Below are 15788 nucleotides of genomic sequence, written 5' to 3' on the forward strand. Positions count from 1 at the left end.
TTAAAGTCTCAGCCCATGCGATACCATAAACAGCAAAAGTCTCAGCGGATGTAGGTGACTGGAACTACATTTCCATTCATTCCAGTAGTAATTTGCCAGTTCACATCTGTTGATGCATTAATCACTGACTGATATATTTTCAATTAAATTGCCTGTCTCAAAATTCATATCTTAGTTTCTTATTCTGCAGTAGCTGAAAGGGCAGATTCTCTATATGCCTTTGCTGTAGGAACCCCTGGAGTCCTTTGCTGCCTGGTGTAGAATGGATTGTGTACCTGTGGGAATGCGAAAATTTAATTTGATGGAGTCATTGCCCTTTCAGGGATCCAGGGAAATGGCAATGCCTTCCATATGTCCTTTCTCTTCCAATGGCCTATTGTAGTTGTAGCATTGGCTCTTTTATTATGTATGTCTGAAGTTTGTGTCTGAAGTGGGATTGTGTTCTGCTCCATGGTGTGTAGCAGGGCCAGGAGCAGGCTTCCCCAGAACAAATTACCCAGCTGTTGCTTGTTGGTGGGACTAAATTCAATGACTCAGGCAGTCCATGTTATTATGGTGTGGGAAACCTGACTTCCTAATGTCTTTAAATTGTGCTCAGGGAAAATAGAAAATACTATTGGATTTCAGAGCTTAGTAGAGTAGAAGAGAACTTGAAATGGTTTTGAATGACAAGAATAACTGAAGTTACAGTAGGTAAAATAAGGGTTACTGTCTTTTGAGAGATAAGCTAACTGCCAGCCAGGAGATGCGGCACTAAAGGAGAATTTTCCAGAGTTCGTGCCAAAATTATGCAATCCCAAAATGTACCATTACAGCCTCCTTGCACAAGGCTTCTGTTGGTTGCCTTTGAAGTGTGTGATATTAACTTCTTAGGGAAGAAATCAAAGGAACCAATCATGCACTTAAAGCATACAGAAACCATAAGTCATTGTAAGGACAAGTGATCAAAACCAATAGCTTAGAAATTACAACAGCCTAGGCCAACAGAGGCGCCCGGGAACAAAGCAGAGCACAAGGACATGCTCCTGTGATCACCCAAGGCAGATGTAGCGCTACACCTGCATGGGTGCAAGCAGAGCACCGCAACAGGGACAGGAGCCCTGCAGGCCTGCCAGCTTTGACATGAAATCACAACACTTTATCACACACACGTGTAAGGTAGAGTCTTTGGGGAGGCTGCGTTATGGGAGATGTTAAGTGGCTATTATCCAGTGTCCTGGGAGTCTGAGAGGTCACCCATGTTCCCGCATGTTTTCACTGGGGCTGGAAGTGATTTCTTGGCAGACTTTCCTAAGCTGCCTTAGCTAACATAGTTAAAATAGCAGAAAAAGCAAAGTAACTCAGTGTGAACTTCAATGAACCCTTTTTGATCTTAAGTTCTATTCCCAGCTCCCTGTAAGTTTTCCTCTTAGCTCAGAACTACAGCTTGCCGTGCTTTCATTAGTGTTTCAGCCCAAGGAACTAACTGGGGTTAACGGACCCAATTTGCAAATTCACCTGTTTTCTGGTGAAGACTTACCTTTCCTGGCAGCTCCTGATACCTTGGCAGGATCTTTCAGTCACAGATTTTACAGTGACTACTTCAGGTCAATGTCTCTCTTGTTATTATCAAAAGCTGGCTGCTCATTTTATTTGTTCATAGAAATAATCCACTATGTTTCCATAATAAGACCAGAAAGGCCAGAGTAGATTTTTAATGTCTTTTTTTAAAAAAAAAAATTTATAAAAAATCATTTTTCTAAGCACATTTGTTCCAGTTCAGAGCAAAGCAGATACCTGTGCAGGCACTCTTCAGTACGGTTAACAATGGCATGGAATTGTTTAGAATACATTGATTCTTCCCTACCTTGAATTATGTTGAATTTAAACTGTTTAAATTAACCTGGCTAATTCTGCTTGAATGACTCACCTGATTGTGGACACTCCTTAGGGAATGGAGTGAAACACTGGGGGATGATGCTTTTGATGATGTACATGATGATGAGCCTTCCTCCCTGTAGCCAGGTTTGCTCTGGGACCTGATGGTCACTGAGCTACTGGAACTCCCCTGCCAGCTCACCTGCTGTGGTATTCCCCTGGCCTTTATCAGCTGTGGCTTTTTGCAGCTCAGCTTGAGTTTATCTTCCTGCCCTCTGATGGCAGTGGTACAATCCCAGTCCTCAAAAACTATCTGAAAGTCTTAGTGGATTCTCAGGCAGGAAGAGGATCCCAACGGAGTGAGAGAAATGTGGAGTAACATCAGTCAGTTGAGACACAGCACATCTCCGTGTGGGAGGCTCATTGCCCGTGGTCATGGACAGAAGTCCTCTCTCTTTTGCTTTTTCCACAGCATGTGGCCATCCTGTGAGCTTATGTTTCCTGGGCGTCAACAATTTGTAGTGAGCGTGGCAGTTGCCGTCCATCTTATCAGTTCTCCCAGACCAAGGAACAAAGTTCTGAATGAGCAGCACTGACGTTTCAGAAAGCAATTCCTTATTGTGGGCGTGAAATGACTCAGTTACTGTAGGTCGCAGCCTCTCCTGTCATTAGGGAGCAGCTTGAGCAATGATTCTGCTGTCCTGCATACCGCTCAGTTAGATCCGGGGGAGAGATTTCCTTGGTTAGGTGAAGGTACTACTTCAGTGTTTCAAAGTGGTGTGTGAGACCTGTTAAAGTTGTAGCATACATTCGGTAATATTCTTTGAACTTTATTTTTAGAAAGACAAATCAGGGAAAAATGTATCCTGAACACACGTACCATTAGACAGACATCATAGAGATTAATTCTTTTAGACTCAGTTATGCACACAAAGTCTATTGTAAAATATTTAAAAAGTTTTGTGACACTAATGAATTAGTTAATTAAAGTCTCTCACCCATTGAGTCAAAAAGTCCTATTAGCTCTTCGTTTACTTTTTAGTGTATTTGTCCTTTCAGTGAAGAGGTACAAAACCCCCCATTTACTCACTTACAAAAGGCCAGCACGGCCAGTTCTCCTTCAACTCCTGCTTTTTATCTAGATTTCCTCCTGAGAGATCTGAAACACTGGAAAGCCGTCAGGTAACCTACCCAGGGTCAAACGCTTAGTTTATAGTTAATGGGCCAGAGCTGCAGCTGCTGCTGTCGCCGTGGGATTCCCATGGAGTTCAACAGGAGCAGTCCTGAGTGCGGAGCAGCTGCAGTTTTGGGCTGTGAGCCAGTATTGGGACCCGAGTCCTGGACCTGAGCACAGCAGAATAACCTTGCTGTGCTGAGGTAGCAGATTGCACGGAGAGCTGCACCCCGTTAGAGTGGCAATGCTGTTTGAATATGCCTCGGAACAATTTTTGCAGAAATATTTGGCAAGATTTCCAGCTTATCTTTGAAAGCCCTGGGTTTTAAGTTGCTCACTAAACACAAGACTGACGCTTGTAAACCTTGTTAAACTGTCAATATCTGCAATACTTTTAAGCCCAGATCATGAAACACTGTGTGATTACACACACACACACACACAAATACACTAATTTTACAAGGTCCATTTCTGTAGTTTAGCAGAAGGGGGTAAAGGATTTCCATTCTGGTCCCTAGGGCTATGACTTCCAAAGAAAACTCTTCTTTATTACGCTTTCAGTTCTAAAGCAGTCAACTCCTGACTATACACATGCATTTTTTTTAGCAAGCAAGTCTCTGTAAATTAACCATGCTACCAAATACTTCTCTAAATGTTTGCATTTTGTGGCAGTATGATCTGTGAATCGTCTTGCATCTGCATTGACTTTAATCTGCATTGTCCTGGCCCTTTTCAAAGCAAGCAGGGCACAAACCTGTGCTGAAAGGAGGACCACCAAAACTATACTGGGATCCAGTATGCAGCAGGTTCTTGTCAGCTTCTCCTCGCTTCCCCAGGCCTTGATCTCCTCCTCCTCAGCAAGCCTTTCCACGTGAATTCAGCTTCATCAGGACTTTCTATGTTTGGGAGGCTGACGGACACAAGGAGTTTGCTTGATATATTAACTGTTCAAAAGAGCAGGCTAATCGGTGGCTAAGCAGACTTTGGAGCATGAAGTACCCATGTGAAGTGCTAGAGGGTCCCTGCAGTCACACAGGTCCAGTGAGCAGCCACTCATCTTTAAACGGAGGAACTCTTTCCTCTGTGGAAAACTCCCAGTCCTCTTATACAATGTTCCCAGAGAGGAAAAAAGGCCACCTTGAGATAGGAAGACAACTCACTAGTTAAACGAGAAGTTTAATTAAAGCCACTAGGGAATTTCAGTGAAAGGGAAACACCAAGACCTTGAACATTTACAGTGGAAACCAGAATTTTAGAAAGTCATTTTTACTCAGTCTGAGAACTGTACTGAAAATACACAATTAAGAAAAGAAAAGAAAAGAAAAGCAAGTAGCTGAAAATTGGGAGAGCAATGTCTACTGAACTGCGGCTGCAGAAACACAAGGTGACATACTTTATTCTAAATAATACATTGCAGTTAGACTGAGGGTACATGTACCCTGTTTCTACTACCAAATCTCTATTTAGAAACATAGTGAAATTCTGGTAATTTAATAGCCCAACCAAGTCCCCACACTGCAATAAAGCCAAAAATAAATTGTAAAATTGCTTTTACAATTATTATTATTTCATAATCCCCAGGAGGTTCCCCAGGAGTTCTGGAAATTTTAGTGTGCACAGCTGTTTTAGAAATGTACTATCAGCAGGAATCCAAAGATAATGAGATTACTTTAAGCATAATCAGAATTATAGATAGACGGATAATGAGATTGCTTTCAGCATAATCAGAATTTTTTGCGTGTGCACATGTATGCGTGTGTGTGCTCTAAAGGTGACAGTGTCAGGGCTTCCTGGCTCACAAAGGCAAACTGGCAAGTCACCTGCTCTTTGCTCCTCTGTCAAGTGTAAACAGTCCCGAGGCTGGCGCGTGGGTGCTGGGGCCGGAGATAAGCAACAGGGAGAAAGAGGCAGGGCGAGCGGTTCCTGCAGCCCACGCGGGAACGCTGCCCTTTTACCTGATGAGCCAGGTAGTTTCCAAGAAAGACCGCGGGTCTTGTTTGCTTACCTTCAACCAGCCCATAACTCCTGGTGGAGGGTTATCTCAGCAGCCACGGAGAAGGTCTTAGATCGTCTCGCGTAGCGTTAGGACCCCCGGGTCGCACGCACGCAGACGGACACGCAGAGCGCAGGCGGGGTACGTAGCCGAGGTGGGTATGCAAAGAGCAGCGTTCAAAGTGAGTGCCATATACTGTGGAATGTGAACTGTGACGAAGCTGAGGAGGGTGATTAATGCCTGACGAGAGCTATTTAATCTGCGCACGCTACTGTGTAACTTTTTTTCTCTTCCTCTTTCTGTTTTATTGCTTAAAAAAGAAAAATGTTTTGCAAGGCCAGCGTGAAGCAGACAAAATCTGGAGCAAAGAAGGATTTTATGCGGTTGTCATATTTCTCAGCATCTTTGTCATTCTAGTAACTTGTTTAATGGTAAGTTTCCTTTTTACGTTTTTTTGCTGTTCTTTACTTCATGCTTTTCTCAGTCTGAAGGATAGAGTCACACATTCTTTACGTGAGAGGTGTTTTCTCAAAGCTATTAAAAACTCAGCTACAAGGTAAGAGTTGGTCACTTTTATAATGATGTGAGGCCAAAGTTTGAAGAACGACATTTCTTGATACATTTTGAGTCCAACTGAAGAATGTAACTAGAAGGAAGCTGAAGAAATAAATAATGGACTCTTAAATCTGCAGAGTAACTGTGTAGTGACGTTGAGTGATGACTTCTCAACCTACTTACTAAGGTCCCAGCATCCCTGAAGTCGCGTTAGCTGCCTGTATTTCAGTTTTATTGGGTAGTAAAAACAATGCCACATTGATACAATGTTGTCAATGCACAGTTGTTGGAGTGTGTGCGGTATTCATGTATTGAATATACAAATTCTAAACTGAAATAACTAGTAAGTACATAGAATCATTGAATCATAGAAGGAGTGATCATATTTTTGAACAACTTTGCCATTCACATTGTGTGTGTTCAGTGGCCAGGTTTCTGGGCATTAGACATACTTCTAATACGCTGAATATGAGATGTGAAAGGGTTACACAGAAGATGAACAAGACTACACCACCACTGACTTTCATAGGGTAATTTTTGCATTTTTTCTAATGTTGTATCTCACATGTTTTCCTTCTCTGAATTGTATGTTTCTTCTGTGGTGCATAAATATAAGGATTTACTGAATTCGGTGACAATTCTCAGCATTTATGAACACATAGTATCTTGGAGTCTTTTGAGATATTTTGCTTTCAAACACATTTAATTTTCTTTAACCTAGATGGATTTCTCACTTACAACCTTAAGATGGAAAGAATGTTTAAACTGAAGATACTAATAAACAATCACATTTATAACAAAATCTTATTTAAGCTTTTAAAGTCTCCCTAAGATTTGAAAAGCACTTATTTTCTCACAAAAATTGTTGCTTTATATAATTTCTACTTCCTAGTCATCTCCATTTCTCCGTGCCATCTCACGCAAAAAAAGGAGGGTAATTCTAGAAGTACTAACTTTTACTCAAACTTTTTACTTTGGAGAAGCAGATATTTTGGTCATTACTGACTGTTTAACTGGAAGGGTATAGAAAATGCTGTCTGTCCTTGTCCTGGTACTACACAATATTTCCATTAATTATTTGGAATGCGTAGATGGTACTGGGAATTGTAAGTATTGTGGAGGACAGTATCAGAAATTAAAATATTCTTAAGATGCTGGAGAAAAGATGGGAAATAACAAGAATGCTGCTGTAATCGTGGGCATCAATACAATGTAGGAAATACGTGACAAAGCAACAGTTCTGTAGGAAAGGTTCCAGCAGTACCACAGAGCACACACTGAAGTAAATGAGTAACATCACATTGTTGTAAAAAATACACTTCTTGCCCTGGGATGTGTAAATGAGGATATGATCTCTAAGATCTGCATTCAACTTGGCTCTGGTAATAATTTGGTTATAGTATCATGTCTTACTCATTCTCTATGGTCTCTTTCGGGTACCACACTTGTGAGAAATGTCAGGCAATTATAGTAGGGAGGAGATACAAGAGTGATCAGAGATACAGAAGACATAAAATAATTTGGTTTATTTATGACAGAGAAAAGAAGAGCAAGGAGAAACATGATAGTTCTCAAACTTGGAAAGATTTCAAAGGCTGTGGTAAGGAAGAAGATAATACTTTCTCCACTGGGGATTGGAAAAGCAGCAAATTTTTTGAAAGGGTGATTTGGCTGACTCATTAGAAAGAACTTTGTTATCGCATGGGTCACTAAACTCTGGAGTGCATTGCTTGGGGAAGCTCGGGAGTTTTCACCCATTAAGGTTTTAGGCAAGCATCTGTCAGGAATAGTTTGGGTGTAGCTGATCTGGAGTTAGGGCAGAGGTAAATACTAGTAGACTCCTTGAACTCCCTTCCAGATGGATTTACTATGATGCTGCGGTCTTTCCTGCAGGCATTCCCCTTTCTGTCCCCTCCCAGGTCCAACCTGTATTTTTACATGTGCTACTGTTTAGACTGTGTAAATGGACACTGTCTCAGATTTTGCCAGGACCTGCTAATACATGGAGATTGTGCAATCTGTAAGGCTAACAAACAGCTCACATTGTTTTTCATCCCACTTTATGTGTGTCAGAGTGGCAGATTTATGAAAAGTAGGAATTCAGTATTTCAGATTCATCCATTGCAGTCTATCAGACCATTCAGCTTTAGCATAAAGCATTAGGTGTCATCCTAAGTAGCTTTGGCTGTAGCAACCATATGAGACCACCAAAATGCGGCATTTTTTTTGAAGTTACAGGGTAGGCATCTGTTTGTCCATAGGTGGTTATGTATAGTTTAGAGGGCCCAAAAGCAGAAAGCTTAGCCTGCATCTGTAGATGACTTGGAAGTGTCCTTTAAAGTGTGGAGGAGGAAGTACTTTAAGTGATGATTATGATGATCAACAGTGCTCAGTGTAAGGCAGCTGAATTGTCAGTGTTATTGCTTTGTTCTGTGTAATTTCTGCAGAAATGGTAAAATGTGCAGCCTTGTCTCTTAACTGGATTTTACAAATCATGATGCTTCCCTGCGCTGAGAGCGCGCTGTGCATTAACAGCCTTTAGGCTTCTTAATGCTTGGCTGGAATTTAACAAATATCTGGCCTCTATACAAAAAAATCTACAGTGCAGAGTATTGCTAAACAGTGTAATACGGCAGCACATGAGCTAAATTCGGACTTGTAAATTGTACCTCTGAGGTCGTTTTATGTATTTACTCAGCTAGTCCTCGTCGTCGTGGTATGGGAACTTCTTGCATCTCAGGAGCGATTCATCATACGTGGAAGCCAACACGCAGCTCATTGCTATCCTCATCATGGGCTGACCGTGGGCTCACTTCCACTGGGAACACCGTACATCATTTATAAAGTTTGCCAAGCAAAGTGCTAAGTAAGAATAAATATTTTTAGCACTCCTATGTGTAAAACAGGTCTCTCTATTTTTTACGTTACATAGATAGAGAAATAACTGAGCCATCACTAAATTTATTAAATAACACAACATTTGAAAGTGGGTTAAATTATTTGCTATCATATTTCTTACTAATTTTGCCTGTTTTAATAAACCAGTATATCTTTTTTTTTTTTTTTAAAATATGTACATATAAGTATCTGTTGAGTAGTCTGGAATTATCACCTTCAGATTATGAAATATTTGTAGCTAGTTGTGATAAGAGGGTTTTCTAAATGTTTTTCTTTTTCCCACTAAAAAAAAATCAAAAAGTATGATTTTTTTTCATTTAAAATAATGAAAGACATGAACTTTGAGCAACCTGACCTGTGAACGATGTCCCTGCTTATGGCAGGGGGGTTGGACTTGGTGATCTTTAAAGGTCCCTTCTGACCTAAACTATTCTATGAATCTATGATTCCATGAACTTTGCCTTGTCAACAAATTGTGAGGATCTAAATTTTTACTACTGTCTCCAGTGTTTTGTGAGTTATGAACAGTTATTTGATGCTTTGGGGAGATAGTTACTTAAATGATAAATATTTTTTCAGCTTCATGATTGTATTTAGGAATTTCTTTGACAAGAAGAATATTGAACAACAAAAAAATGCATTCTGGCATCTAATTTTCACATGACCTATCCCTTGCTCTTAAACTTACAAGTTTCAGGATTCATAAAGTGGTGCAGGACTTCTGAAAGCAATTTGATTGTAGAATATATACAACTAACTAATATCAGCCTATCAACTTCAGCTTTTGCCAGTTTAAAGATTTAAATCAAAATTAATGGTATGTATTTTTATCATACTGCAGGAGTGTTTAAGCCAACTTCAATCCCCCTAATGGGGGATTGTCTATAAACTAGTCCTAGATTATTAGGGGGATTGTCTATAAACTAGTCCTAGATTGTCTGAATTCTTTTATTCTGCTTCTATAGGACTTTTTATAGTGCGTTCAAATCATGGTATCCAAATGCCTCCCAGTAATGCATCAAACAACACGACTAACATCTGTCACATTTTTGTTCTTTCATCCCTTCCCCAGGGTTTGAGGGAAATTTTGTTGCTCGATTTTCTTCTCATGTATACACATGCACAATAGCTCTGCTCATGCAGAGATACACACACAGCCTCACACATGTGTTGATAAGTACTTGTTAGAAAGAATGCTTTTAATTAGAGTGAATTTCCATGGTTTCTGGGAGATTTTACTATACAGTCCTGGGTGCCCTAAATATCTCTAGGCAGATGAGTTTTCATATCACTGCTCCACATGACCATTGCCAAGATCTTCGTCCTGGAGACACAGTTATCTCATTGGGATTTCCTGTCGACCTCTGAAGATGAATAAAAGCAGTTTCCACTGGTATTTTGAATGGGTAGGTAGGAGGTACTGGCCAAGCTAGGGCATAACATTTCAGCTTTCCTATGCAGAAATCTGAGCAGAGATATAAAGAGTGAATGTCATGCTGTCAGCACCCTGTCATTCTTCCATATAAGCTGTCAAAGAGAAGGCAGAAAGAAGACATTTTCCTTTTGGACTGTGGCTTTGAACCCTAGGCTTAATGTATGAAAAAATTACAGGTGACCCACCTTGTGTGTCCTGGAAAATAGTACTTCGGGTAGTTCAGTTGCTCCATGCCTCTTGATTATTCTCACAACGGATCTTCTGAAGTATCAGTAAAATGTCCGTTTTCCTAATTTAAGGGCTTCATATCTGTTTTCATCCATACTGACAGATGTGTTTAAACTGATTTGAAATATGATTACAACTAAGTTGTTCCCTTTGCAGAGCTTGGTGATTGGGCTGATCGCTGTCTTTTTGGCCATTTCTGTTTCCTTGACTTTCACCTGGAATTCATTAAAAACATGATGGCCCTGACCACGCTTTTTGAGGAAAGTGTGTTAGCTCTTAAATCAAATGTGGTTCTTCAGCTTTTTTTCAACTTCTGCTGGTGGCAGGCTATCTTTTTTCCTAGGGTCTAATAATAGAGTATTAAAAAGGATATGAAATAATACTCATCCAGGTTTTTGGAAGTCAAAAACATAATTCCCTGGGTCTCCAAGGGATGAAACTATGTCAAAATGTATCAGTGACAAGAAGGTATGGTTAACATTGTCATGACCGTGAATGTCTGAGCTGTATATCTGTGCGTTACCAGAAACAAATGAGACCAAAGCAATCACTGGAGGAAAAGAGGTTTAAAACATTTCAAGCCCCTGTTTTATCTTTACTGATACCTGTGTCTTTGCTTCATAGTAGGGCTGTTTTTTCTGCAAAATAATGGCAAAGAGCAGCTTATCTTATCCATGCAATTTAATTCTAAACTCTACTGAATGAACAGATGGTTTACGTAGCTAAGTCTTGTTTAATGGGTGTATTGCTAATGACATTAGGTCAGTTCCCAGCTAAACCTCTAATGCTAATCCTTGAAAAAACAAACCCATCAGATATATCCAGTCTTCACGGGAAAGCTATGGAGTGATAGATCTTTATGCGGTGCTAGCGGGGCAACAGCTGTCAAAGAGCTTCTGACTTGCAGTGGAAAAATGCGTTGGTCTAGGCTTTGTCTTTATGGCTTTACAAACCAGGATTCAATTCAAATACTTTACGGCAACAGATAAAGCAGAGTATAAGGTATAAGGGTATCTGCAGACACCTTCAAAAAGCTGTGTAAGTGCCTTTCACCCACCTCCACACACAATACTTAGGATAGTAATTCTCCTCAGTTTCATAGGTTGTAAGGCACATTTTGAAAATGGCACAACTACGGCTCAGAAATAATTTTTTGCATTCCCCTCAAGAGAGATTAAGATGTGTTAAATAGGCGTAACAAAGGTTCCTCTGGAGTGACATTACCGAGCACATGCTACTCGCCAGCCCTCACCAAGCCGGTGTACAGCAACATCAGTGTGGAGTTCAGTGGAAGAGGTTCAGTACAACTTCTGAAAAGCTTTTGCTGCAGATATCTGACATCCAAGTTCATAAGCAATAGGTGGACATCCTGGTATTACAGTATGTTCAGACGTCAATGTCTTGGTGGTTGTAAAACACACTTCTCTGAACAGATGCTTAAATAGCTTCATAGGCCACGCATCGCTTCAGCTTTAGTCCAGAACAGGTTATGTTTCTCTGAGGATATTGGGGGATATCCTTATCCTGAGGAGTATTTCAGAGTAGTAGCAGCCTACTGTTACAAAAGTGGCCTAGTAAAGTTACCCTGTTCAACCATCAGCTCCATGCAAAATGAGTAAGAGCTTTTAAGAACATCTGCTCTAAAACAAATTGAGGCTGCTATAATTAGAGACATGTACCTGGATATATCATGAGCATCTATTTTATTTTGTGCTATTTTCTCTCTTGTGTTAAAATTCTTCCAAATTTTTCTACAATTACTCTGTTTATCAGTATTGCCTTCTTCACAGTGTCTTTTGTAACTATTTTCCATTCTATGTTATTTGCCCCTTTAATAATACAACTGCTGGTATTACAAATAGTTACTGGCTCACAACGAGAACTGTTAAAATCCCTACTGCCCACGTGTACACACTGTGGTTTATGTAATGGAAATATTTATCCTGTTGTGGGAAATGCTGCGTAACACAACTTGTGGCTTACCTTCTAGGAATGAAAGCCACGTGTAGCAATCTTATCCAGCATTTGTGATACTTTCCTTGCTTTCTTTACCACGGAGTTGAGATTGGGCTTTCCTCTTTGTTTCTGTAGGTTCTGTACAGATTAAAGGAGAAGATCCAGTTGTCACTGAGACAAGAGAAGGAAAAGAAGCAGGAGATCCACCTCTCACCCCTTCCCCTGCAGACATCTCAGTCCGAGTATAAGACCACCAACAGCATGGTCCAGCCTGAACAGGCTCCAAAGATTGTCAATGTTGTAGTGGACCCTCAAGGCCAATGTGTTCCTGAGCTCAAACCTCCCCTGTGTGCCAGTCCATCTCCTTTCAGAATGAAACCCGTGGGGCTCCAGGAAAGGTAGGATGGTACCCAGCACATTCAGGATTTATCCTGCTTTGTTATACTCATGCTGTATGATTTCATATGTGTCTCTTCTGTCAACGAATGGGGGACTTTGCCATATGGACCTCTGAGAAGTGGGATTTTGGTGTGTTAATATCTATCTCATGGGTATTCTCTCCTTTCGTTTTCTTTTCGTATGAGCAAAGGTCCAGAAGTTTGGGCTGAGATTAACTGCAGTACTGGAATTCTTTTTGCTAATTTGTTTCTTCCCCTTTCCAACAATTACTCCCAATAAATAATTTTTCATTTTCCATTGATTTTTGCCTGTTTTGATCCTGGAGATCCTGGCAGAGGGCACAAGGGCTGGTTATGTTTTGTCAGCAAAGGACGTTATCATTGTCAGGGAGTCCCTAGCACATGGGAAACTCAAAAAGAAGAAATATTTACACCAAATGAGTGCATTTACCAATCTCATACAGTGTTTCCATTATCACCTTTAGATAATTTTTCTTCTTAAATCCAGCTTTCCATGATGATCGGGATACAGTCCAAGGTCTACAGGCTTTACAAAAAAGAGAAAGAAGTGATTAGTAATGAAACCGACCCTTGCATGCAGCTCCTCAGAAATACTTGGGCGCCAAACCTTGCCACTCATTCTACCTTTCAAAAACTGGGCCAGTGCTCTTTTTATAAAACTAGTTATTCTTCCCACAGAAGAATGCACACTGACATCTGTCTCTCCTCTGTTAGAAACCTGTACAATTTCTTGCCTGATGGCTGCAGGCCGCTTTCATGAGCATCAGTGCTCTGAATAACTAACGTAGCATGCAGCCGTGCAACTGAACTCTGCTACCCCAGCACAGACAATAAATGAAAGAACAGATGCCACGCAGATATGACGGGGAAATCAGAATGAAAAGGAGACCAAGCGGAGCCTTGTCTGTGAGGACTCTCCGAGTTGAGCAGTAACCCCGATTCGGCTTCAACCACGGGATTTCAATGACAGAGATTTTATCAATGGCTTTATGAGCCACAGACAGAGCTAAGGGAGGGGGACTGATTTTTCCATGAGTAAAAGAAGCTGAAAGGCAGAACTGTCATAAGTATGTAGTGATATTGCTGCAGCTAAAAAAATAAGGAATGGAGGAAACAAGTAAATACGTTTTGATAGTTGCTCTCATTCCACAAGACCCTAAAAATAAAGCACACGAGCATGGGATCACATAGCTGGTTTATAATATCTAGTACCTAACATAGCATACGTAATAGTTGAGAGGGATTGGGATGAAGGAATTTGTAGAGGGAGTTTGTACATAAGGACTGGGGAAGAAATTTTTCCATTGCTCAAACAAAGAAAATAAAAACTGTTGATCTAGGATCTTAATTTCCACCACCGCAGATAGGAACTCAGCATTTAATACTCCTAAAACAAATTTCATCCTTTGGAAGGACAAAGTTCTGTCTCAGATGTGTCAAAATGGAGAGCTGAGATACAAAGAGGAAACTAAACCTGACGTTTGGTCAAATAAACCAGGCACTTCAGCTTATTACTAAGGAAAAAGAGTCGAAGGAACTGAGCACTTCAATTTCTACTGTAAAAGAACACTACTAGGCCATTGTGAAAAAGTGAAAGCAATTGTGATAACGTCCCATTCTGCCATCCTTTTTGTCATGTTTAACACAGTTACACTTTATCAGCCCAACTCCACTTCTAAGAAATGGTGGTTTAAGGTTATTTCAAGCTCAGTGATACGAAGGTCTGGGGATGTGAGGGAGAGAACTGTAGGGAATAGGTTGTCCTCCTCTGAAATAAGCAGCTATTATTATATGTATTTCTTATTTATTTACTATATCCTGTACTATGAACAAATTTACACACATTTTGACACACAGAAGCATTGGAGGCAAAAAGTAATAATGCAGGAACACATTTTGCCTTGGACATCATCTAATGACCAGGTATGTGGACAGTTTAAAACCCCTCTCCACCTTTCTGCCCCACAACAACCTTGTGCTAGGCAACCTTGGGCCATCCTCATTACACGTGGGAGCGGTGGACCTTACAGCATGGGTCTGCACACAGCAAGCAGCACACTGCACAAAACAGTCTGCTCGCAGCCCTTTTTCTGTCAGTATGGAGTGGGATCAAGCTTGGAGGTCCCCTCCTGCTCATAGCCACAGCTTGGGGGCACCCATTAAATAATGTTTGCTACCCTGATTTTGGTTTCTGTCAGGGGAAGGAGCTCTTGGCAGGCTAGTGTGGATATGGGGGCTCCTGACAAACTTAGCATTGAGATTCCTTTGACAGATGACTTGACAGTGGTTCCTGAGCAGTATTTTCTAACTATCCAAACTCCCTTAAGTGTGATCCATAGTCATGAAATGCCTATTATGATCCAGACCAAACTGTATCTCTTCAAAGAGAAATCAACGGACCATGGGCCAAACCACGGAGTGAGCCAGCCACTGTGCCTAGCCATCTAGACGGGAAGTTTGTGACAGTATCTCTGAAGGATGGAGCGGAAAAGCCGGACGATGCCTGCCTCTCAAGCTCTGCCTGCTCTACACACTAGGTGCTGCTTTGAGGAGCATATCTAAATGCAAAAATACGGTGGAACTGAGTTTTCACAAAGCACCACATCAGCATCTGGCCCTCTGAACCTTTCCATTTTTAGTAGGAATAGCACTGGCTGGTAGAGAGGCAGACAAATTGTTAATGGACAGCTGTCCGTAGATCAAAACGTTTCTAGGAGTTTGTCCAGCTTCTCAAAATGTATTGCGCTTCTGAATACTAGAGCCAAGTCCACGTACATTTTTTTCTGCGTATCTGGAAAGGCTCTTACTCAGCTATTTCTGTAAGACACAGCTTCCCCAGCAGATTATGCAACATTCGCGCTATCGAACGCGTAGAATTCTTGCCGCAGGCGATGTGCGTGTGACACACACGCGGCCCGGTGCTCGGTGCCTCGCTGAAGGTGGTTGTGAGCGAGCCCGGGCGTGGGCAGGGTGACCCCTAGAGCCAGCGGGCGACACGCCGCCTCCCCCGGCACCCGCAGCCTCCCCGGACCTGGCGTCGAGGCGGCCGAACATTCGCGCTATCGAACGCGTAGAATTCTTGCCGCAGGCGATGTGCGTGTGACACACACGCGGCCCGGTGCTCGGTGCCTCGCTGAAGGTGGTTGTGAGCGAGCCCGGGCGTGGGCAGGGTGACCCCTAGAGCCAGCGGGCGACACGCCGCCTCCCCCGGCACCCGCAGCCTCCCCGGACCTGGCGTCGAGGCGGCCGGCGTTCTTTATTCTTTTGTCCGTG

General features: G+C 41.6%; 1 protein-coding gene across 1 annotated transcript in view; it reads left to right on the forward strand.

The window, feature by feature from the left end:
• Positions 1-15788, forward strand: part of PTPRR (protein tyrosine phosphatase, receptor type R) — a gene marked incomplete at its 5' end in the record, with an annotated part of 144098 nt that overhangs the window by 70900 nt on the left and 57410 nt on the right. Inside the window, 2 exons of the mRNA XM_009273213.1 lie at positions 5345-5455; positions 12232-12494. Of these exons, the coding sequence (XP_009271488.1) occupies positions 5345-5455; positions 12232-12494 (374 nt within the window). The remainder of the gene's footprint in view (positions 1-5344; positions 5456-12231; positions 12495-15788) is intronic.

Source organism: Aptenodytes forsteri, unplaced genomic scaffold, assembly GCF_000699145.1.
Source record: "Aptenodytes forsteri isolate BGI_AS27 unplaced genomic scaffold, ASM69914v1 Scaffold366, whole genome shotgun sequence".
Classification (NCBI taxonomy): domain Eukaryota; kingdom Metazoa; phylum Chordata; class Aves; order Sphenisciformes; family Spheniscidae; genus Aptenodytes; species Aptenodytes forsteri.